At 42.6% G+C, this 25,631-nt stretch overlaps 1 protein-coding gene and 1 long non-coding RNA gene across 6 annotated transcripts in view; one reads left to right on the forward strand and one right to left on the reverse strand.

Annotated features, from left to right (window-relative positions):
* Nucleotides 1-14,224: 14,224 nt before the first annotated feature.
* Nucleotides 14,225-16,320, reverse strand: LOC136293003 (uncharacterized). The gene is made up of 3 exons (XR_010722043.1): nt 16,242-16,320; nt 15,854-15,909; nt 14,225-15,371 (listed from the first exon to the last, which is right to left on the reverse strand). It is a non-coding gene; the product is annotated as an uncharacterized lncRNA (long non-coding RNA).
* A 268-nt stretch (nt 16,321-16,588) lies between these two features.
* The window catches only part of KALRN (kalirin RhoGEF kinase), a 473,232-nt gene continuing 464,189 nt past the window's right edge, over nt 16,589-25,631 (forward strand). For all 5 annotated transcript variants that reach the window (XM_066190284.1, XM_066190280.1, XM_066190281.1 and 2 more), the window contains exon 1: nt 16,589-16,857. In XM_066190284.1, the coding sequence (XP_066046381.1) occupies nt 16,785-16,857 (73 nt within the window). In that variant the 5' untranslated portion in view covers nt 16,589-16,784. The remainder of the gene's footprint in view (nt 16,858-25,631) is intronic.

Raw genomic sequence — 25,631 nt, forward strand, 5'->3', positions numbered from 1 at the left:
GCATAGCATTTATTAATTAAGCCTGTCATAATGACCAAATCAAGAGTCCTGAGCTTTACTGATACATTTGACATGGAGATTTCCTTTCTTGTCACCAGTGGCTTCTTTGTGCCTGGAAATGCATTAAGATTATTGTTGGAGAGCTGTTTCTGGGTGATGAAAGGCTGTTGGTACCTCCCCAGCCGACTGCAAAACAAACAACTAATGTAGGGTTCCATCTTGCCACAGCATTACAATGTTGCAGCTGGGATGATCCAACCTTAAAGTATGAGGCAAGTAATGGAGCAAAACATTCTACATCTTAGATGAGATGGCATTACCGGTGAAAACCAGATTTATTTTGGGGAATGTGTACCTCTTTTTAGGGAAAAATATTTCAAAGGCCTGAAGGGGGAATTCGGTGTCCAAAACCATATCTGGTGTTTCCCAGTGATTCCTGCTGAACTAATAAAATATATTCCTTGCCTTTGCACATCATATCTCTTTTTGTGGTAGCAGTGTGATTTAAGATCCGGGATCTTTGAAATTTATCCTATTTAGTTCCGCTCATCTTCTGAGATGTGGAGCAGCTGGAGTAGCCTGTTGCTACTCACCTCTAATCTACCATGGAAGGAATGTCAGGTGAGTTAATAAATTATGGTTGGAGGTAAGTTTTAGTAAAAGTTCACCATTTTCTATCTGTTCTGTCCTTTGTGCCCCAACACAGAGCAAGGAACAGCGGCAAGGTTTTGGTAAAAGCTTGAAGTGGGAGGTGCATTGAGGTAGTGAAAAGCCACTTTGGCATCATATCTCACTTCTATTTTTTCTTGTCTTTAGATAAGAAATAATCAAAGTGGAAAGGAGGTGCATGTAAAGAAGGAATTTCCTTCTTGTATTTTAATGTGTGTTTTCTCTTACTTGAAATAAATGGCTTTTGTTAATTCAGTTGGTGGTTAAACATCTAGAACTTTCAAGTTTAATTTAAGACAATAATCCTTGTGTCTGAAAACAAACACACCTGAATATCAAATCTTTCTGGCCAGGTCATGAAAACAGTTTAGAAGTAAAAGTTTTGTAAGTAGTTCCAGACTTGGCCAAGTCTTTCTCTCACACCAACCCCCCTTTATTCTCTGTGGATGCCTTTACTTTAATGTATCCTGAAGTGCACAACTTTTATTTTGTGACTTGTTTCTTTCCTCCTCTAAAATGAAAAACCTTGATGGAGGAAAAAAAGATTGCAATTGTATGTGCTCGTTAATTCCTGTGATTCCAATTATACACAGGCCAGGATAATTGTAGTTGGAACTCAAGGCTGGCTATACAGGTCTCATTGAATTTTAAAATATGTTTCTGACAAATGATTTTAATTAGATTCAAGTGATGGTGCTGCTATTTTGGGTATGCAGTCTTCATAAGGTATTTGTCCATGAAGATTCAAAAGAGAAAAAAAAAGTCCTTTTGAACTCGAAAAAAAGTTTTTGTCACTGGAAAAAGCTGTCCTAATAGTGGTCAGTGATGTGATAATGTCAAATTCAGAAATGCTTAGAAGTGATACTGACTTTGAGTTCTCTTTTATTAGTTCTGAAATAATAGGCTAATGACTCACATTCATATATTTGAAACTAATGCAGATTTATAGGGCTTCAAGCACAAAGAGCCGTATGCTTCCACAAGCAGGGAGCCCAGACTGAACAAGACACTTGGAAGACACTCCCCAAAGTGCCTGACACTGCTTTCTGGCACAAAAGAAAAAGCCTCTTATGTTTAAATGCAGTCACAATTTCAGATCCTTGTGGGCTGCAGAGCACAAAGAGCTGATCCATCGCTCAGTGAAATCAGTGATGATTTTAATCAATGATAAATCAAGAAGAGGTGCTTTGTCCAAGCTGAAGAGTGGAGAGTGTGTTAAAACTAATCACTTGAGGAGTCTTAACCTACACAGTTCAGATCAGCAGAAAATGGAGGTTATCTCATTCCTTCCTGTAAAGTATTTTAGAGATAGGATAGAGGGGAAGTATTTGGATGGGAAGTTTGGAGGTGTGTGAATCTCTTCTGTCCTGTTGTCTTAGAAGTCTTTATCAAAGATGCTGCTGCCTCTGCAAATGCCAACCAAGTCCAGGGGTGTTGTTCTGGTATTTACCTGCTGTCAGCCCCTTCTTGGCTGGACTCCCTTTGCCGCTGATTGCTTTGAGACATAGCAGAGACTGAGAAAGGGAGGAGGCAATTTCATACTGCCTCCCAGCAGGAATCTTGCACTAAAAATCTAGTGGCTATACTCTCGTTCTCCATTACCGTAATATTGCAGAAAAGATAGAAAGAGCTTTTTTCTTAGATTACGAATCTCTGCTTGCAAAGGAATAAAGCCTCTGAAAGAGCAATTTGGTGCTAAGGCAACTCCTCTCTGTCCTCTGCTCAATAGAAATCTATTTTTAGATGGTTTGGATAAAATTGTGTTTGGCCTCTTTGGCCTTTGACAGAGAATCAGAGTTTGTTTGGAGACTTTTTGGGTGAGCCTGGCACCTCGGCACTGAGCCCGTTTGGATGCTGAGCTGAGAAATGAGGTGGTTCTGGTAACGGAAGGCTCTGTGTGATTCAATAATCTGCTTTCCCATGCATGTACAATTCAGCCCCATAAATCTCATGGATCACCTTCTTGCTTATTTTCCACTCTCCCTGATTAATTTGCTGATTTCCTCAGTGCTGATGTTCATAATGGGAGGCTGTTCAGAAGATCAAAATGCTTCTCACTGGGCACTTATTTCGTTTTTTTGTTTGCCAGTAGGAAGCAAGAGTGTGATCAGCAGCAGAAAAGTTTCCTTGTGTTTATTTTTTAAGTTAAGACCTACAGATACCTTATTGGTTTCTTATATAGAGAAAAAGGAAACAAAAAGCATCATATTTGTTTAGATATTCTTTCCACTGCATTCCTAGGAAACATAATAATTTGGTTAAGTTATTCTGAAAATATGGGGTTTTGTTGCTGTTTTTTCGATTAGTTGAAGTATTTTTAATGACTTGGATTGTATCACCTGTAATAAGAAATCATGAATATTTACAGTAGAGGGAGCAATAGCCCCATTACTGCACTATTTCTCTTTGGCTGTATGTTGTGTTACAGCTTTATATAGCAGATATATAGAAAAACAACAATTTCTGAGATGTAATGATGTGTTCTTTTCTGTAGTAAAGTTTCCCTCGTGATTCATACTAACTATTGAACTAATACTTTCCTTTTAAAAAGCAGAAAAATATGCTTATGGAGTTGTCTTACAATAAGCTGGATGAGCAGAACAGCGGTACTGTTTCAATCTGAAAGAGATTTCCTTTTTCAATTGCTACCTTAAAATTGTGCTCTTATCAGAGAATTTTAAATTCTAATCAGCATATTTAGCACTTCTTTTTTTTTTAAGACCTGCTGAAAGGTTTCAAACCTTTGTGAGTGTTTTGTGCTACCTGTGGTTAACAAGACCCTTCTGGTGTTGCTATGGAAATTGTAAGGTTACAGTATGCACACGCTGGATCCTCTCCATGCTCAAATGGGAGTGGAAGAGGTGGTGGTTGTGGTTCAGTGTCTCTTTATTCAACCACACTTCCCTGAAGCAGGAAGCAGTCAGAAAAATTAGAAAATTATTTGGGTAAAGTCATCTTAATACAGGATGTGTCTTTAAGACCTCTTCTCAATGCAATGAGCCGTACAGGCTATTTCCAGTATCAGCCTTCCCAGATTGGACTTTTAACTGCAGGTCAAATAAAAATCAATGCCATTACTGGGCAGCGCATTTTCACTAATCCTTTGGGTAGTCACTTGAGAAAGATTTCTGTATCGTATGATGTATTTCCTTCAACTGAAGAGGCTCTTGAAAATGAGGAGGAGGAGGATAGGCTTGGCACTGATGTATCAACTGGAGCTTTTGTGTGAGGCTGCAGTGTCTGCACATCAGTACAGGGTTTGAGTTGGTGCCTCTCCAGATGCATAGGTCTGGATGATGTAGCCAAGAACTGAAATGTGCCTGTTTGCTGGTTGGGATTCCAGCTTCTGCCCCATCTTTACTACAGCACCATTATAGGAAGGATATTTCTCCTATTTGGTGTGGATTTTTTAACAGATTGGCTCCTGCAACATGTGGTGTCTTTTGAAGGGCAGAGATGTGACTCATCATGGGATGTGATTCAGGCTGGAGGACTAATCTTAGATGAGACTGGAAGGGTAAGGAATTTGAGCTGAAAGAAAAAGAAAGAAAGAAAATTTGATTTTTCTATCATAAATGGAAAGAAAAAAAGAAAGTTGGCAAATCAGGAATATTCCTATTGGGAAATTTTGAAATTTGGAAGACTGTTTTTCTTAGAACGTAATACTTTGGTTGAAGCTTCCTAATGAGTTCCGGTGTTCAGACTACAAACTCTTCCAGGCAAGGGACTGTATGCAAATACAGTCTAGATAGCATGAGGCAAGATAAGATCTGATCTTAGCATGTTCTCCAGACGTTATAGTAAAAGCGAGACATTATAGGGAAAAAAGTAGGAATAGAGCTTTCTTCTTGTGGTCACTGACAATGAGTAAATATAGATCTCAAGAGTGTTGTCTTTAAACCACTCCTCTTACCAGAAATGTACTTTACAGTCTCTTTGGAAGGTGATCAGAAGAAGAGGGGAAAAAGAAGGTTTGTGGCTCAGATGATCCTCTTGCCATTCAAGATGAACTGTCAAAACATTGTCATTTATTGTCACTGACTCATTTAAAAAGCTGAATCACTAATGCATAAATGGCTCTTGTTCATAACATGATTTAAATGGAATGCCTCTGATTTAGTTCAGTTTAATTTGGACATCATGCCATCTTTGCAGAATCCTGTTAGTGTCACTTCCATTTTCTTCTTAAATGTTGCTCGTCAACAATTCACAGCGTCACCCTTTCATTTCACTTTGGCAGCCCCATGTTTCCTCCATGTGTGCACAGTGAGGGCTTCGTTCTGATATAGACTCACAGAATGGTTTGGATATCGTGACAGAACCATGGAAACATTGTTTTGTCTCCATAACGGTGTTATAATTACATCACAATATCTTGAAGCAATTATTATTACAATAGTATGTTACAAAGTGTACGTGATGTGTGCATAGCAGTCTCTGCTGCTAACTTTGTTTGGTTTGTACTGAAGTTTGTTTTAGAGGCCTCCAAAGAGTGGTAGTTTGTTATAAATGTTTACACACTAATTAGCATTTGGGTACATTTCAGAAAAAAAAAACCCACCAAAAAAACCCGATCTTCCTACCTTGTCATAAGTAATTGCCTTTTTCTGTGTTAACTCAGAAAGAATTGACGTATTAAAGATATTTTTAACCACAAGGTTGACAATTTATGAACTAATTAACTCTCCACTTTTCAATAGCACTCCTTGAGCATGTTGGAGCACTGTAAAATAGAACGAGGGCTCCTTGCCACTCTCGTGAGGCAAATAGTATCACTATACACATTTTACAGAAGTATAAAAGAGAGGCACAGAAATTTGAATTACTTGAGGTTGTTTTGCAGGCCCATAGCAGAATTGTTACAAGATCCAGAGATTCCTGTGTGTAGAATGTGTGCATGCACTCGCACACACTCACTCGTGTGTGCAAATCACCCAAAGCCATCAAGCCCTTCTAACTTACTGCTGGCAACTGTCACACAGTTTTACTGATCAGCTTCCAACTCTGGTTTTTTTTTTTTATTCAGATAGTTTGTCTTTCATTAAGATTATGGAGCAAAAGACGCGAAAATGAGATTTCTAAAACCATGGGTAGAAAATTGCCAATTTCAAGGAAATAGAAAGCACTGCCCTAAAGAATCAGAAACTACAAATAGATGTCAAACTCTGCCATTGTACTCTGTTTGAAATCTTGAAATAAGGCTAATGACAATTTTGTTTCATCTGAGAGTACTCCCAGAATGAATAAGGAAGTGACAGCCCTGGAACTTGAACTGTCTTTCCTCTGACTTCTGTGACAAACATACTGGACTCTAAAGAAGTGGATGTCTGCTTGTGGGGTAAACTAAAAGCAACATCTGCTGGGTAGGCTCAGAAGGAGTTTTCTGTGACCTTTTCATGGATTGGTTTCTTCAAGACTGACAAAGTTTTACAGAGGGAGATTCCTGTTAGGTTGAAAGTTCAGAGCAGATTCTGAGTCAGAACCTCCTCTGCCTGATGTTAGTGTCTAAAAATGTCCACCTACACTGTTATGGACAAAACCATAGCACAACAGGGAGGCAGCTCCGTGCCTTGGCAAAGTGTGACAGATGTAGTCATTTCTTTAGGGATTTTTAAACTTATTTTCATGATCTTTGACACTAAACATCTACAAAACTGCAGTGGGAATGGAGTGCCTAAGTCTACCAGGCTCTTGGCATAATCCCAGCATGGTGATGTTTTCCTTCTCTCCTCTTTTCCACTTCACTAATCTCCCTCTCCCAACCTGGGTTTGCAGGAGATGGAAGAGTTCCTAGAAGGAAGGTGGATGTGTCAGCAAGCAGTAGCAGGTTTGTGGTGCTCTTCCCGGACACAAGGAGGACTAAAGCAAATGCAGCCATTGCTGGTGCAGTGGGAGATGTTCAGCTCCCTTGCACTGGAGGGGTTGGAGCCTTTAGACTCGGTTTTAAGTGCCTGCTGTTTTGTTAGCATACCATAAACCACAGAAAGTGTTATTGGGCCTGGAACAACAAAGTCTTGTGTCCCTGGTGAGCATGGGAAGCCCTTTGAGCTCTTGTTTTCTTTGGGGATGTATGCTGGAGTATTTTTCTTTGTCTAATGCTTTTGTGCTTATGTTTCTTGCACCACTGAATGTATCACAGCAAAATCCAATTCAATCTCAAGAATAATCACTTTGTTATTTGGAGAGCATACCTTTCAATACACACCATAATGATCTAGAAGATTAATTGAATAATGAGGTGGTGAAACCAAGCAAGAAAGTATGGAGGACTGGGAGAACGTCCCAAAGGATTTAATAAATTGGATGATTGGGCAATATGATGGCAAATGAAATTCACAGAAGATAAACACACAATAATGCATTGAGGGAAATAATTGAAGCTGCTCCTGTGCACTGATGTGTTCTGAATTAACTGCAACTTTTCAAGTGTAAGAACTTGGTGTTATTGAGGGTAGTTCAAGGTCCAAGAACTGATGCGGAAGCAGTACTGAGGGGCATCCTGGGCCATATTAATACAAGGCGAAAGAATAATTTTCTGGGCAACTTACTTTACTGAATGCATGTAGAATGCAAGCATGTTGATTTTTAATTCAAGTAAGAAATTGCTTCTGATTAAACTTCCTAGGATTCATTCTGGTTACACAATCTAAATGTATGATGAGTTGTGCTGATAGTAGTATTTGAACCTGAGATTCTCAGCAATAAAATATCTTATACTGGTTAAACTGAAGGGCATTTGGATGAAACACAATCTTTTTAACGCTTGGCTTTTAATTTCATCAGACCAGAGACATTACTCTAGTCCCACAGTTAGTCAGTAGTAGGCATAGGAGATTCATATATATTACTGACTAAAACTAAATCCTGCTATTGGGCCAGTGTTGCAGATACAAGGCATAGAAAAACTATTAAGTCTAATAAGTTAGACAATATGATAGTCATTGGTAAATAAAGTAAAGTATTTAGTAGAGAACATTAATCTTCATTGTCAAAACTAGTTTTGACTTCCCATATTTTAGAAAAATACATATATTAAAAAGAAGTGTGTTTGAAACTTTCCATTGACTGTGGGAGAATTAGTGTAAGTATGCGTGTACCCACACATATATGAAAGGAACAGGAGAGATAGCCTTGGCAAGAGATTAAAATAAAAGAATTGAAATGCCATTACATAAAAACAAATACGAATTCATGGTTTCCAAATTATATTTGACTGTGTGAATGATAATAATGACTGTAGTGTTTATTTCTGTTGCCTAGGAAAGCCGCATATGTTTGCAATATTGACATTTGAATCTTAAATTCATATTGTGCTGTTCGATTTTATAACTGATGAAGAGCTGTATCTCTGAAATAAAAGCTTCTCCTGGCAGAGCTTATAATCAGTTATTCTTTAGCATTTGCAGAACATCAGACAGGAGCAGGAGTGGCTGGGTTTTGGGTGTTGCTTCTGTGAGCAAAGGGGACCAATGTGGCTGTTGCTCAGAGTGAGCCAGTTGGGAGGAGAAGACAGAAGCTGCAAGGGGAATGTGTGTTCTTGGGTATGGAAGTGTCCTGCTAAGGCTCTCTAGCACCCACCATAAATGGGAATATGGAAATCACCTCTATGCATAAAATCCACTAACGCTTCTTGTAGGAGTAAAATTCACCCCGAGGTTGTGTGTTGTTCAGCTGTAGATCTAAGAGTATTTCACTGAACTGTAATGAATTTAGCCTTTTCCTGAAGGCAGGAATATACTACAGCCCTGTTGTAGATCGGTTAACTATTATTTAGAGGGGTAATTATTCTCTGGAACGTCACAGTTCACAGCATAAAGAAACCTTGTATTTGAATCTAAGAATGCCTTTTCTTAATATTTGTTTCTAATATGTGTTTGTTGTTGGATCTTGGTAGCCAGATGGCCTGTGGCCTATAGCTCAGACTTCTGGCAGCTCTGGAGCATGAGCTGTCTAGTGCTGGCTATGCAATAAGGCATGCTAGCATAGCACAGCATGGAGTTGGTCTCTTCCAGATGTTTACCAGAGCACAGGGAAGAGCTGACATGATACAGTCAAGGAAATGAAGATGGTTGGTTCTTGTGTACAATTTCTAGATTCATTATATCAGTCAGTGATACAGGGTGCTTCTTTTTAGCAGATATCAGTGTTCCTAAACAGATCCAGATGACCACAGAGGGTTTACCCTTTGAAGGAAGGCAGTACTTCAACTCCAGCAGCTGTGAGGCATTATGTTTTCAAAGATATTCAGAATCATGTGTGGTCCTAAAGAATTTATAGCACAGCTTTCCTGGAGGTCAATTCTGATACCAGCCTCTATCAGATTGACAGATGGGGCTGTAGAAATACCTACCTTGGAGGCAGCTCTTCTGCAGAAAGTATGTCAGTCTTACCTGCTGTTATATAAATGACCTCCCTCTCAGAGCAAGTGTCACAGTGGTTTGGAACATACTGTTTTGAAAATAGTATCTGCAGATACTGTCTTGCCCCTTCTGCAGAACAGTATCATCTGTGACTTCCCATCTGGTTCCTAATTTTGTCTCCTTCTAAGCTGTCAGCACACCAGATCCTCACACTTCTGTATGAATCTTGGCCCCACCAGCACTGGAGCTTTAAATACAGATATCAAAGTGGCAATATATATTGAAAACTCAAATTATACAGAGGTTCCTTCTTGAATGTTCTGCCACTGAAGCATCTCTTCTAGGGTGGAAAACATAAATACTTGCAGTTGTTGGAATGGGCACAAACCTCATCAGGAATCTTCAGTACACCATATGTACATTATCATCTCTGACTCTCTAGGTCTCCTTGGGAGCCGTGGGAATCCGTCCCTGACCTTTTAATGCATGAGAAATGTAAGATACTTTGAGCTAGATGTGGTGGCAGTAGAGACCTACTTTTAAGCTTCAGAGCTAAGCTGGGGTTTGAACCGAGATCCCAAGTACCATTGCAAGTAGGTACCAAGTCAGGAGTTGCTGTGGAGAGGGGCAGAAGGCTGGTCCTCAGCCCAGGGGTTCTGGGAAGCAGGAGGATGTGGGGGTGTGAGCACATCTTCCTCCTTGTCTAGTTACAAGTTTCTGGTTGCAGTCACACACGCTTCCTCAATATTCCCAGTATCCAAACACCTCCCCTCCATCATACTTGCCTATAGCAAGCAGTACTGGAGGAAGATGAGACTGCTCTCCATCCTTGTGAATCTTTTTATAGGCAGCAGGGAAATGAGACCTGCTATTAGTGGAAAATAAAAAGCCAAAAAGACAGTAAATGAAGGAGAACATCTGGAACATTTCCAGCTGTAGCTGTAAATCAGGCTGAAAATATACCTGGGGAAAGTGACAGAAGTAGAAGTGTGCTCAGCAAGGCTCTTAAAACCCTCTGGAGAGAAGTGGTGACTTGAAAGCAGGGGGACACTGAGTAACTGAGCCCTGCTCCTGGTGTCAGGAGGAGTGCTGACTGTCCCTGAAATGCAGCTGGAAGAACTGCTCTGTGTGTCTGGAGGAGTGTGAGGGAAAACTCAAAATCACTGTATGACTCCAGTGCATCGTATTTGGTCTCAGTAATTTACTGATTGCTGCCTTCAAATACACTAACTTTTTTAAAACCCCTCCCTCCCCCCAAAAAAAAACCCCAAAAACCCAACAAAATAACAAACCAAATCAAAACTGCCTCAGAAAATAACACTGAGTGGAATCTTCTGACAGTTCCTCGGGTAAGGATTTGTAGATAAGACTTGTTACATAAGCAGTACTTGGATATTTGCTTAATGGCAAAATAAAGTTTTTTTTATTAACCTTATTCATTTGGGTAATTAATGGAAAAAACCCATTCCCCTTAGTGGGTGGAGTCTGCTATGATCATCACAATGTACATTTTCAGTGTTCCAGCTATTGCAAAGCACCAAGCTGGATGAACAGCTGCCAGTTACAGGGGCTGCTGGCAGGATTTTCAAGGACTGTAATTTGTAGTAAGGAGTTCTAGGGGATTTTGAAAGGTTGTCACCTGATTCAATAGGAATGCATGACTCATTTGATGTGTTAGCTGATTAATTTTAAGTTTACTAGGGCTTTTGAGGAGAATCCAAAGATTAAACATTCTGGCAAATTTACAGATCCAAACTTTGGTTTTCTAGCTTCGTGTAAAAACAAACAAACCAGGCTCAGATTGTTTTTGTTTTTGTATATACCACTACTAGTTTTATCACAGCAAGAAACTTCTTTCTCACGCTAATTTATACTGGTGAAATGGAAAACAGGTTAGTATTTATGCCCAACCATGTGTGAAATTAGTATCCTACAAGTGCATTGAAATGAATGCTTGTGGTAATAAAGTAGTAGTCACTGTTTAATTTTAATGCATGCTTCACTTTAAAATTGGTTTTCTGAATAGCTACTATGTACATTTACATTCTTCCCAAAAACACTTCAATATTTAATACTTCCTTTTTCTGGTCTGGTTCTGTAACTCTTTCTGTGCTGGTCAGAATTTGCCTGGGAGATTGCTTCGAATTTAGGAGCTACTGGTAAAAAAAGTGCTTCTCAATATCACTAAGAATCTGGCAGAACTTCAGAATCAGGATTAAAAGTTTGTATGAAACTCAGAATAAAATGTTCCAGCTTAACAGTGCTTAAGACTGATGTTCTTTATGTACATAAAAGTACAGTGTAGACTTGGCCAACACAAGCTTCTCTTTTCAAGCCTTATGTAGCAAACGGAGCCTGGTTGAGGAATACCACTTCTATGTTTAGATTTATTTATTTCATTAGTTAACGGAATATGTGATCTACTAGCACTTATTAGCAAATTATTTAGCAAATTAATCCAAATAGTTACCAAGGAGAAAAGAATTTTCAGTCACTGTTGGCTCTTCCAGATTCATATCTGTAAACTTAGCTAAGACTTGTGTCGTCTTCTTGGATGCATCAGCTATTCTGCTTGTTGCTAATTCAGTCTAAGCTTCTGTGGCCAAAGTGGCAAATACAGTCCTAGAACTTATGGAGGAGATGCATTTGTCTGATTGATGATGCTAGCAAACCTTTGCACTGCCACTGTTATAAAAATATTCTGTAATTTGTAAATTGGTTTGCTAATTGCTCTTGCTTTCTTCTGGGTGGGGTGATGTCTCTGTAAAGAAGTGATTATTACTCAGCTTTCTGTTCAAATTTGGGGAAATTGGAATTTGTGTCAGCTCTGAAAGCAGAAGACTAGATGGCAACTGAGCCGACACTCCCACTTCAGCTGTGATCCAGAGGGGGAATATAAAAATTAGGGATGATACTGGGACAGGGACTTTGGCATGGTATTAGAGCTTGCTCTATGCCTGCTCATACAGCTGTTCCACATCTGAGCAAACAGTAGAGCTAAGCCACACGTGTGAGTGTGAATGTGGGTGCTGCAAAGCCAACCTTGATGTGTGCGTGCTGTGTGTTGAGCCAGAAATAATCTTTGGCATATAAATGGGTGTTTGAGTCTAAGCATATGAAACATGTCTTCTGCCTCCTCCATCCTGCCCTGGAGGCTTCTCTGAACACCCTGTTTCCGGGGACTTGCAGATTTTCCGTTGCAGGATTCCTGATAGTCTAGGATACAGATGGAAATTTCCACCCCACTGTGCCTGGTCCCATATAAGAGCCAAGTAATTTCACTTCTAATACCTAGACATAGGCCTAAACACGTGTGAGAAATTCTTCTCCCATACCCAGAATGTAGCTGCAAATAACTTATTAGCCAGGCAGCCTTAGGTGCTTTTAAGACTTACATTTTCCTGCTCTACTATTGAGGTTTTCTCTCAATCCCACCTCCTAAAAACACTCTCTGTTTAGACGTTGCTGTGTCACTGAATGGGAGGGACTTTCTGCACAAGCGACCGTCTCTGCAGCACCTTGCAGACTGCAGCTTGTCTGCTGAGTGTGGCAGATTGGTTTTTCTCCCTGTTACTTTTGAATGACAACTCTTGGCCCATGCACTGTGTTTTGTAGCACTGGCCTCTTGAGCCTTTGTGCAGGACTCTGCATGTGCCTTCCCAGAGTTCAGTTCTGATTCCAGCTGTGCAGCTGTCCTGGAGCCATCAAATTTATTTCTCCTGTCTTGGATCTGCTGTCTTGGAAAGATGAATTTTACTGATTTCTTGTTCACATTCTTCTCCCTCCTCTCATCCTGTAGCATGCAAGCTCATGAGATTTAGCTAAAAAAATGTTTCATCTCAGATACCACCTATTGCCATCCCATTGGAAAACTTCACTGCAGCAGAGGCCTTAAATCAAAAGCCTGTGTGACAGTGTCTGATCTTTGAGCAGCTTTAGGGGCTGTCAAAAAGAAAAACACTCGTACCTAGTTAAACGAAGTTGTTTGGCATGGATTGAGGTATTTGTCAAGTACAGCCATGCAAAAGATTAAAGCAGTGTCTGTCAGTGAAACTACTGTATTTTGACTTATGTAATTCTACAGGGTTTTTTTCCATGTTTTGCTTTTCAAGGAAACTGTAGGTGCCTTCAGCACTATATCTAAAAAGGGAATTATGCATTGCAGATAGTATTTCATTCTATATTTAACAGCTCTTCTTTGAACAAAAAAACCTGTAAACTCATTGCTGGGTCTTGAACTGAAGTCATGGTGGTTCCTAGTTGTTAATGATATTTTACAGTGACAGCTCTGCTCTGCTGGCAGTGTTAAGAAAAACAGTAGCTCACTCAGTGTCTGGGTTTCCACGAAAGTTTACTGATGTTGGACTGTAGTGCTGCCCATCCTGCATTGCCATGGTGTGTGCATAAGAGAGGTATGTGCAAAGTGTGACAGCAGGACTGCTGCTTCAATGATAAAGCCATGAAAACAGTGAATAAACTGGGCAGGGCTTCCCTGGCCGGTGGAGCTGCAATCAGAGAAGAACAAACTTGCTGTGTCTTATGCAGCAGAGATGAGCAAGAAAACGGTGTGGCTAAGTCTTGATAAACTTTAATGAAAAATGTCTCAAAACACTTTTATTCTTTAAAAAGTGGAAATTCCCAGCTGTTCAAAATTATGAGAGATTTGGGACCATTCATGTTCCCATGACATTTTTCTGTGAAGAAAAAAAAATTATTTTCAGAAGATACTGATATTTTGTATGGTTAAATACGAGTATTTTAACTGGCTTAATCATTAATCAGGAATCTGTGTTGGCAGTGGGATGGCAGGTAAGCTAAATGAACTGCTCTCCCTCCCCTCAGCATTTTCCAACACCTTTGACTGGAGGTTATACAGACAAATGTGCTTTCTGTAGCCTGTATAATTCCCATAACTGTTGCTGTAGGACACATCTGCAGGGTTCCTAAGGAAAGGGAAATATAAATTTATCTGTCATTGACAATAATAATTCCCTTTGGATGATGCTAAACCTTCCTTGCTTATGGGTAACTCCCGTCTAGCTTCTAAGGATGGTCCAGAATGCTTTAACTCTAAAACCAACCAGGTTGTACCAAATCCTGAGTGGATTCAAAGCTTCATGAGGAAACCACGTTCTTCCCAGCTGCCAAGCTCACACTCCTGAATGAACCCATATGTAAGATTCCTGGGGAGCAAATCTGCTTTGGGCTAGTGAATATTCAGAAATGAGATGGGATCCAAAATGGTGCAGCTTGGTTAAGCCTGGAAGAGGGAAGCCTTTTTGGCACTGTGCTGTGGTGTGGAAGAGGTAAATGGTCACTGAAGAAAGTCTGGTGCTTGAAAGACTGATTTTACTCAGATGCCTGTTCTGTGGTAATGCTGTGCTGCTGCCATGCCTGATATAGAAGGTGCTTCTGGCATCCTGGTAGTCCTAAGAAGAGGAGTCAGAGGGATCTGTAATGAGCTTTGGCAGCCGGGACATAGACTTTGTGTTGTTACTTCCTACAGATAGTTGTGAAATGACCTTTTTTAATCCATAAACCTAAAAAGATGAATGGCTTCAGTTAAAACCAGCTGGAGGTAGGCGTGGGAAATGGCAGTACATGAGATATAAGGACAGAGGGAATGAGGCAACAAAGTTCTAGGTGGATCTCTGTATGATGTTTGCTCTTATTTCTGAGTCCCTGGGCATGACATATTCTGTTTCAATTGGAGTAGTAAACAGTAAGGTCAGAGGAGATGTAACTGGGATCTCTTTGCTCATCCTGCCTGGTCAATACCATTTTGACAATTAAACTTCTGAAGGGAAATTTTCAGTCTTATTATCAAGTGTAATACACATCCAAATCCAGCCTTCCCTTATGTTCTGTTGAGAAAAGATCAGGTGGATGAAACCCATGCTCCTCTGGAATCTAAAATAATCTGGGCTAAACCAGAAAATGTTCAGCCAGCCTCAGTTGCTACACTACCTACGGATTGAGAACTGATCCAAACAGTGTCACTTACAACCAGTTGGCTCTGGCACTTCTGCTAGACAAAGTATTTTCTTCCTTAAGATGCACTAGACTGATACCTCTTTTGCAGTGCTCCAGTGTGTCCCTCCATGCTGACCAGGTTTTTGAAGAGGTTTTGTCCTCAAGTCCCTTAAATATCAGAGATTTTCAATGACTAATGAGTGATGATTAGGCATTACCCCTAAAGGATAAAGACAGTGAGGCCACGGGGGTGTTCTGGCTAAAAGACTTCTGTTCTTGAGAATGATGGATGGGATTTTGCAGCAGGGATGGGTTATCCAAGGGTAGTACAGCCAGAGGGGTCATCACACCAACAGTCGCTTTTTCTTTCTGAAGGTAGAGGAAGCAAAGATGAACAACTGTGAGGTGCGAGAGTAACATTCCTATTTTGCAGTGGTGGTTAGGTGAAAAAGCAACATTTCTCCTTATGCTCATTTTAGAGCTGTTATGCGATTGTGGAAGAATGAGGAGCTGGGGAAACTTCAAATAGGTGAACAGGAAAAGAAAGTGCCCAAATGGCAAACATCTGTCTTCATCTATCTCTGCCTGTCTGTGCTTGAAACCTTGATAGCTGGACTCAGGGAAGAACATTTAACTCAGCGGCTAGCAAAGTACAAACAAGTATTCCTCACAGCACTCCTTTTGAGACAGTTATTGTCCCAAATCACAAATATTGGAGCTACAGTAGAGAAATCAAAATCATTTAGTGAGCAGAATCAATGTCTGAGCTGGGACCAGGATCTTGGCTTTCCAAACTCCTTTTTGGCTCGCTCGTCACCAAGGACTGTAAAGAACAAAATATGAAGGCATACCTGCAACAACATGCAGTTTCGCTGATCGTTTCCAAAGCAATCGTGCCCAACAGATCCTGAACATAAAAAAAAAAAAAAAAAAATCCAAGAAAACCCCCAAAAAACCAAAACAAAAAACCCCAAACCAACCCTAACCCCTCTACCCGACCCCAAAACAAAGAACAATTTTTTGTGTCCCTATAAGCACATTAGCGTTCACTTTCGCCCCAGGAGTATCTGCCCAGCTAACAGCCAAGCGCCGCGCCGTGCCCCCGCGGCTGTTCATCAGAGGGGAGACATGGCAGCGGTGCAGCCCAGGGATGCACAGCCGTACGGCTGCGGAGGGTGCAGGGGTAGGGAATAAACCAAAAATTCCCGCCCGGCCCCCGCGGGGCGTCTGTGCCCGCACCTGTGCCCGGCTCGCCTCGCCCAGAGCGGCCGGACCCGCGCCCCGCCCGGGGCGGCCGCGCCCCGCAGAGGGGCTGCCCCGGCGGCGGGGGGCGCCGCAGCCTCCCCGGCCGGCGCCCGGCCTGCCTCAGGAAGTGCCGGCAGGGAAGCGGCGGGGGCGGCCGCCGGGGGCCGGGCCGGGCTGTCAGCGCGGCGAGGGGCAGCGGCGGCGGCGGGGGGAGCGGAGCGGAGCGGAGCAGGTCGGAACAATAGCGGGTGGAGGGGAGGGGGCCGGTCGGCGGCGGGGCTCGGCACCGGCACCCCGCCCCGGCCGCACCGCCCAGCGCAGCCCGGGGGCAGCGCAGCCCAGCCCCGGGGCAGCCGCCCCGCAGGCGCCGCGGAAGGGATGATCCGAGCGGCGCTCGGTTGGGCTCGCAGCTGAACGCGCCTCCATCCCTCCCTCCTCTTCTCCCTCCCTCTTTTTCTCTCTCTCTCTCGGCTCTCCTCCTCCCTAACTCACTGGATATTACCAGCCGCCGGGCTCGCCGCCGCCTCTCCCCCAGCCATGAATCCCGCCGAAGGGGCGGCGGAGGAAGGCGCTGTCCCTGACTCCGAGGTGGATGCTTTCTTCCGAACAGGTAGGGGAACCGCGGGGAAGGGGCCAGGGCAGCGCCGGGCCCTGCCTCCGCCGCGGGATGCGGGGCTGGCGGCTGCGGCGCGGGCACCGCCAGCAGCGGAGCCGCGGGGAGGGGAGAGGAGGGGATGGAGGGGGTCCCCGCCTGTCTCCTCGCTTTGTCCGCCGCAGCCCCTCGGTGCGCCCGTGCCCCCGTCGCCCCTCCCGCCCCTGGAAGGATGCTACCGCGGGGCTACGCTCCCACGCCTCGGGAGAGGACCGGCCAGGCCCCCGCCCCAAGCAGGCACAAAAGCCCCGCGGGGATGCTCGAGGAGAGCTGCCGCGTTGTCACCCCCGCGGGAACCAGCGCCGGCTGGGCCCCGCCGGGCCCCCGCCCCGGGCGGCGGCGGCGGCCGCCCGGGTACCGGCTGGTGTTTGGAAGCGGAACTGGCTGCCTGCCCCGCTCCAGCCGGGCGAAGCGCCGGGCGCTACCCCTGCCGCCTTGGTGTGGACTGTGAGTGAGTGCAGAGGCGCCCTGGGCAGCGCTCGCCCGCAGCCCCGCTGCCGGCCGGGGATGCTGACCTCGCGGAGACGGGCTCGCTAAGTAGCTCAGGGCTGAGTGAGAGCCCTGCGTTTCACTCTGCCGATTCAAAGGATGCTGAAGTGAAGCCAAAGTGTATCTGGACTACAGCAGAGAGTCCCTGCGCTAATGAAGCAGTGGTTAATTAAATTCCGTGGGCAATAGGTGTGTGCTGGGGTCCCCACTGTATCACCCGTTTGTGAGGTAGTGTTTGTGTGGGAGCCCCCAGCTCTGAAACATGGCTTTGCACAGGATGAGCATCTCAACTGAAGCAACTTGTGGTCTGCATGACACACCCCCCCGTTCTCCCTCACTACCTCCCCCATCAAAATCTTAAGAAAGTTTTATAATCTTCTTGGTGGATTTTTAATTAAAAATTGTAAAGGATTAAGTACTTGTTTCATAAGGGGATTGACCCTTTTGGGCTAGGACTTACACTTACTGCCACAGCTGTTTGTCAAGACTGCTTTTCAGCTGTTTGCCTTCTTCTACCTGGTCATTAGCTGCACACAATGCTTTGAGCTCCAGTTACAAAAAAGCGATTATGTAATCACCAAAACTTTAAAAGAGTAAAATCCTGAGGGCCTGCAACAGCTCCCTGCTATGGTAGACTGCACCCCATTTATGTGAAAACCCTTTGATCTGAGGATAAGTATAATAAGGTCTGGCTGTATGTATCTTATGATCCACAAGTCATTAAGCCATAGGGCATTTGCCTGTTGATAGCCTACCTGGTTACAAGATAATTTCCTAAGTCTCTACAATGACAGATGTGTTAGAAAAAGGAAAAGAAAAACAACCCACCAATTTTCCTTTTAAAAGGAACGTTAATTAAGGTTCCCCCCTACCTTGTCACTCTCTCCCCTTCTTCACCCAAAGCTGAATCATTTCTCTGTAACACTGCCTTCTCAATGTAAGCACGTTAGCAGAATTGAATTTGGAGACAGTCAAATCTGTCTAGCTTATATTAAAAAGTATTCCTAAATGAGGGAAGGTCACAGGGAGCCATGTGGCTAGACATTCTCTTAAGCTTCTCTCCTCCTTCACCTTAAATTTCACCTGTAGATCCGTGAATACACTTGTAACCTGCATTATACATTTAGCCCTGAGATTTCTGAGAGTCTCCTAACACTTCTGCTTCTTAAAAAAACAAAATCTCAATAAGCTGGGCTTGGGAGAGGTGCCTAGGTCCTATCCTTGCACTGAAATGTGTATGCATAGGCCATCCCTGATGGTTGTCTGTTTCACCTTAAGCTTCATCAAAGAAGATGCAAAATTCTCATTTCTGCATCATTACACAGCATCATGTGTCCAAAATGATGATGTGGGGAAAAAATAACCCCAGACTATTAGTAATTAATTTTGGCTGTCTGCTGGCAGCATCCCTGAGAAATGGGGAAAGCACGAGCACAGGTATGACTTGTGTGAAATGCCAGCATTGGTTCTCTGTGTTGTGTGGGACCCCTCCACTTGTGGGTTTGTGCACTGCTGTTGTGCCTGTGTGAAGTTTGGTTTAATGGATGGTGGAGAGAACAGCTGATGTGGGGCTTGGGAGAACAATCATAGCCAGGACACAACTGACTCCCACACCTCTCAGGCTGACAATTGTGATCCCGTCTGAGTAAGGACTGTGAGATGGAGTCTGATTTGTAATAACTACAGAGACATGCATTGACTTAGCGTTCTTTTTCCCTTGATACTAGATTTTTTTTTCCCTCTATACCTTGTCCTGACTTGTGTTCTGGATTTGTAAAGCGTAACTATTGTGTTACATGCGCACATCAAATAAAAATGATTGTATATGGTTTAAAGATTAGCTGCTCTGATAACCCAAGCTTATACTAAACAGCCTAAAATCTTCCCAAATTCACACTTACCACATGAAAAAGCATGAACTCATCATTTGTTAAAAAAAAAAACCGGAGTGGAAACAACTAAACCTCTCCCCGAGGCTTTTAGCAGGCAGCTGGGCTTTGGACTGAGCCGGGAGGATCGATAGGCTGCTCCCTGGTACCGGCAGAGGAGGCTGATGCTGGGAGTGGCGCCGCTCGCAGAGCAGCTCCCCCAGCAGCGCCCAATCACCCGAGGCACCCGTCCCTTATCAGCGGGGACACCTGAGACGGCAGGTTTCTCAGCTGTACCTGGAAAGGCAAACTGAAGAAATTACATTAAGTAATAAAGGAAGGTCTGTTCTGGTGCTTACGCTGATGAGAACTAGGAACGACTTTTAAGAAAAGGGTGGATTTAACAACTGTGTAGTTGATGCTGGCAGTCAGTTAAAACCTCCCTGGAGTCACACAGGAAAGGGACTATTCTAATTTTCACCATCTGATATATGCAGTAAGAAATTCAGGAATTCTCCTTCAGACAATCAATCCCATAAAGTTGGGATAAAAATTAACAGGCAGAGGGACATGAAGGGCAGAAATTACTATCGCCATCTCCAGCTCTGATTTCTAGGATAACACCATCTGCTGAATTGTAGCAGCAATTTCTGCATGATGTCGATTGCTTCTGCTTGAGTAAAAACCTGAATCTATGCCTAGGTATGCCTTACCAAGTTTCTTAAGTCTGGTTTTTTGACAGGTAAAATATGACCAGGTTCTCTGGAACTCTTACTAGTCTGAATTAAATGTGTACTGAAACTTTTTTATTGTGTGGAATGGAATCCAAATACTCACAATTTCAAACATAAAGTAAGTCACTTTCAAAGTATACAAATAAGAGATATCCCTTGAATACAGACACAGAGATAAAGCTTTAGCTTCCTGGTTAAGCTGCAGTAATTTATGCAGTGTGTTTTGGATACGGGGTGAAACACATAAGGAAATTCTTTACCAAAAATTTAAATATTTATAGAGGTCAGTGACACAACGATTTAGCAAACTACCAATTACTAGAAAAAGTAGTCATCATATTTCTTGTGCACCAGCAGGTACTGTTTTGTTTTCTAATTTATTTTTCTGGCACTTAAGTATAACATTGATTATGTGTGATATGAAGATGCCGACTTTGTCATTGATACTTCCTGTGAGTTGAAAATTGACGCTGTTCCATCTCCTTTGGATGCGATGAATTATTCTGTTTGCTCTCTGCTTTTCAGCCAGCCATGCTTCTAGTATTCTTCATTTGTGCATGACTGACTGGCAGTTCTGCTGTTAAATAACTTTAAAATTATTTGCATTGACCAGGCTGTTTAAACAAAAGATGTGCATGAAATGATGTCAGCAGAGAAGTGCTCCTTGAGGTTGATGAACTCAAGTGTCTCCTCATGGAGCAGGTAAATTGTTTCAATTGAGTTGTCACTAGGATGAGGTGTTTGTGTGATGCCTGGCTTCCTTACCTTGAGACTTTATAATTCATAAGGCCTGGTCTGGTAATTTGTGCTGCTGTTAAAGGAGGCTCTGTTGCAGAAAAGGCTGCCAGGTCTGTCCTACCATTTGGAAAGCTCTTGTGTTCTTTGAGGTGATGCTTTTAATCAAAATCTGTACCAGTCTCTGGAGGCTTTGATCTCTGACCCTGTCAGGAAGATGAGTTTTGTTGTTTTCTTTCCTTATTGTCTAGTGTAGGTGGTTTTTATTTTTTCATGTGCTTGGTGTGGGGGAGGAGTTGCAGTTTTACTACAGGTGGGAACCCAGGTCCCCTCAAGCCTCCCCAGTGCATGGGAAAGGTTGTGTGGCTCTGCCCTGTGGTTGTTCCATCTCCTCCACCTCAGGACTTGGAGGCAGATCTGCTAGTTCAGGAATTTTCATGTGATATGGGAAAGGACAAATAAGTGACTCAAGGGGTCTTGGTGGGAATGACGGTCCTCTTCCCTCTCTTGTCATGCAGATGCTGCTAAGAAATGGGGCAGAAACTCCTGGATTGTGGGGTCTTCTGTCAAAAAAGAAGGATCTCTTTTTGTCTGATGCTGGAAGGGAACAATTTAAATTAATGATTTATGTTCAGAGGAGCATTTCTTTCCCATACCGCTTCCTTCCTTCTCACGTAGAAGTATGTACAGGACAACAGGGATGATAGCTGATAGTTATTTACAATGTGTTTATTCTGGATGAGATTGCATTGTGTAGTGGGCCAGTAGCAAGATTCTTACTCTATTTGATATTAATTCAATTAATCTTGAACATAATTGCTTCCAGAGGAAGGGGTCTTTCACGCCCAGCCTCTGTTCAGAGCTCATCTGTACTGAAGTTCACGGTCCTTGATTTCCAGGTCAAGGTGCAATAGGGAACATAAGCTTAGAACACAGACATTAGTAAAGCACACAGACACTGTAATAAGGCTTGATATGGCACCTACAGAAGTTATGGGGAGTGGACCTGTTGCCTACATTGTGTTTTTGGGTTGAAGCTCTGAAAGAAGGAAAGTGTAATCCTGAAGTCATCACAAAAGAGGAACCCTCCTAGTGCTTGTGTCGACCATTTTACATGTGGACTTAGATGGCCATGTGAGTCTTGGAATGTTGAGGGGCTTGGATACAAGTGTGTATCCAGCCTGGCCAGGCAAATATAACTATGACTCTTTCCTACCACCTGCCTCCCATACTGTATTTTATCAAGTCTCATAATAATAACCTGCTGGGGAAACATGAGGTTTTAAAAATGGGAGTGGCTTTGATGAGTTTGGTGGGCTTTCTTTGCTGTAATTTCCAGGCACACCCCCATGTTAAGAGCCTTTTAGGGAGTCCTCTGGCTGCACAGGTGCTCTGGGCCTCTTGAAGATTGGGAATGAAGTATTCTGTTGTTTCAGCTGCTGTGACCTTACGGTCTCTGGAAAGGCTGATTATGGATGTAGAGCAGCTTTATTGCTCCATGGTGACATGTACCATACAGTACCCAGTGGTATTTTAAGTACTTCATAGTTACATCAAAGAAAATACTTATGGAGTATTAGGCCTTATAAACCCATAGTGCTGTGCCTTTTACGGCTGGAACCTAAAGTCATGAAACGACTTAGAGGTATTTATGCTTTTGTTTAATTTGGACTGGTGTCCTGCTTTTAATATTTCTTTGGATAAACAACTCCCGTTTTACAGCCTTGCGTGGCTCACGCACCCTGTGTTCAACTGAAGGGACTCTGCCACTTGGGGAATTTTGCCTAGAGAATCTGGCAAGAAAAATATGGAATATTCCAATACACGTTCTGCAAAAGAGAGCTGGTTATGAAAAGAGAAGTCAAATATGATTGTCTGAATGGAGAGCCTTAAAGTGTAAAGGGCTGTAAAAAAAAAGAAGTCATAATATTTTGAATTATTTCTTTCCCACTCGCTTCTCGGATGGATTGTGTTACTGCTGTACAGATCCAGAGAACTTCAGAGGAATTGCTTGGGAGTTTTCACAGATGTAACTGAAAACAGAACTTGGCCCAGGCACTGCAATGGCAATCGTAAATCTAGGTTTAAGTCAGTCACCTGTGTGATATGTGGCCTGCAGTGTGTTGAAATGGGATTTAGAGCATTTCGTGCTAGGAAAGGAGTAACATTTCAGCAAAAATATCTAAGTTTTCATGTCTTATTTCATATTTGATTCAGAATGATCCTTGTATTTGAATCCAGGGCAAAGACTTTCCTCTGTTTATAAGTCATTGTGAGATCATTAACCCATGTGATTACTGTGGATTCACATTAGTTTCAGTTGTTTTTCATTTATTTTATTTTGAACTATTCGATGAACATTCAAAGTGATATATTGAAACAATGTATGTTCACTGCTGAATGTTAAATATCATTTAAAACATTTGTTGAAGTTTAGGTAATTTCTGTTACTTAATCAAGGGCTTAGAAGATAATTCTGTTTCTACTTAAAATATAAATATTCATTTTGTTGCTCATTTTCATTAATGAGTGCCTGAAATAAATTATGGTTTATTTGGGTTCTTTGTCTCTTATCAACGTGTGGCTTTCTTACTAAAATCTAGGAGTGTTTTTTGGTTTGTTCAAATTGCACAAAATGAAAACATTCAGGTACATAGGTCTAATTTGTTGCAATTCAAGGCAACAAATTACCTTTAGAACTAAAAGTGAAATTCCTTTTTTAGTAACCTTAATTATATGAACCAGCATTTCAGTTTAACTGATGGAACAAAACTACCGTAATTAGGCAGACTGTAGTTTTTAGTGTAAGGTCACATCATGTTTTGCTGAGAATAATAAGAGGAAATGATCTTCAATTTAACATCTTGGTGACTGGCAGACCAGCTGCTCTGGTCATTTCTTTTAGTGAAGTGGCCTTGGGAAAAAGGGTGAATGTATGTTGTTTGCGAGAGAAATTAAATTAACCTTGTTACATAATTAGTACCCATGTAGACACGGTGGAGATTTCAGGTTTTTAAAATACTTTTTTTTGAGTGGAGGGAGGGTAGTTTTGGTGTGTGGAATTAGCTGTGCTGAACTGGTAGAAGACATGCCTTATCTTTAAAATGATGATCATAATAAAAACTTAACAAGGAAACATTTTACTCCAAAATGTTGCTCTCTTCTGGGGATTGTGACCCTTTCTTTGCCAGGTGACTGCTTGGTGAAGCAGTAAAGGCAGCAGGTCAGGCATGCCCCAGTGCAACTGCCACAGAAAGGGCGGTGGTTGGCCCGGGTTGGTTTGTTACCTGCAATCAGAAAATCTCTCTCTTTATATATGTATGTATCTCAAAAAGTGCTTTGTGTAGGTTCCCCAGTAGTATCGGTGCTGCTGGCATGGTTCCTGGCTCCTGGAGTGTACCCTGGTGCTCCCGCTGTTTTAGTGGCAACTGGCAGCCTACTTTGGGAGCAGCATCGTCAGCTGGAAACAATAGTGTCTGATTCTTGTTTGTCAGCAGGGACAATGGCCCCGCTGATGGGCTGTGTCGCTGGAGAGGGGGCTTCCTTTGTATGGCAGTGCGGGCATGGCAGATGGCTAATTGGACATGATAAACCACGGGGGCAATGGGGGAGAAAAAGGAGATCTGCGGGGATTAGCGGCTTGTATCTCCCACACTACGGAAAAAAATGTATTTTAAAGATGTCATCAACTTCAGTGCTTTGCCTTGAATATATCATTCAGTAATGAAGAAGGAGGACATTCTAACTAAAGTCTTTCCTCGGCTGATACGAAGTCTGCTTTATTAGCTGGGCACAAATCCTGTTACTGTATGGGAAGGTGGGTGAATGCATGGCCCCCAAAGGCACTGGCATGACACTTTGGAAAATTAGCAATGCATATTTTTCACCGGTCTTGTAAGTCACTGTCAGACTGTTGTGCCAAACAGCATCCAAGCTGAACACAAAGAGCTTTGCCAGCTGCGTTTGTCAGGAGTGGAAAGTTATGATCTACCATAGCTTGACCTGATAAGAAGAGATGTTGCTCAGTGTTGGAGCACTGAAAAGTTGAGCTGATTATCAAAGATGGAATTTATTTATTTAAATATATTTTCTTGGTCTTATTAGAGTATACAATCTAAAATCAAAGCCTGAGACCCTTGTGCAAACAAACTGTGGCTTATTTAAAACAGTTTAGTGGAAAATGGAGCAAAAGCCTCGAGGTTAGGTCTGCAAAAATGATAGGAGGAGTTGGACACCTGTCCTATGAGGAGAGGCTGAGAGAGCTGGAGAAGAGAAGGCTCAGGAAAAGATCAGTTGCAATAAGACAGGAAGCACCATTTTTAAAGTATAAGAGGGTAGGTGCAGACTAGAGGTAAAGAAGAAATTTTTTATGATGAGGATGATAAACCCTTGAACCGTTTGCCCACAGAAGTTGGGGATGCTCCATCCCTGGAAGCCTGGATGGGGACTCAGTAATTTGAGGCAGTGGAGGATGTCTCTGCTTGTGGCAGGGGTATTGGACTATATGACCTTTAAAGGACCCTTTCAATCCAAACTGTTCTCTGATTCTAGAGTATCCCAGGTAGTTTTTGGTATGAGGTGTGTAGGCTTAGCTGATGGCTTCAGCAGCTTCAAGCTGTGGGCTGTGAGCCCAAAACTGCGTCCACAGCTTGGCAGCAGAAATCAGAATTTTATCCTAATAAATTGAATTAATTTTAGTTCCTTTTATCCTCTTTCTGCCCCCCTCCCTCTCCCCAACCAGCTAAACTGCAAAAGAAGGCACACCACAACTTCGGGAGGAACTCCACAGAGGAGTTCTAGGAAGCAAGGCTGAAAGGGGGGGTCACAAGCATTGGTGGCTGCTGCAGTGAGCAGCAGTCAAATCATTGCTGGCTGTAATTCCGTGTTCTGTAAAATGGTATCAAGT

Source organism: Chamaea fasciata, unplaced genomic scaffold (genome assembly GCF_029207755.1).
Source record: "Chamaea fasciata isolate MVZ Bird 193981 ecotype frontalis unplaced genomic scaffold, bChaFas1.0.hap1 SCAF_8, whole genome shotgun sequence".
NCBI lineage: Eukaryota > Metazoa > Chordata > Aves > Passeriformes > Sylviidae > Chamaea > Chamaea fasciata.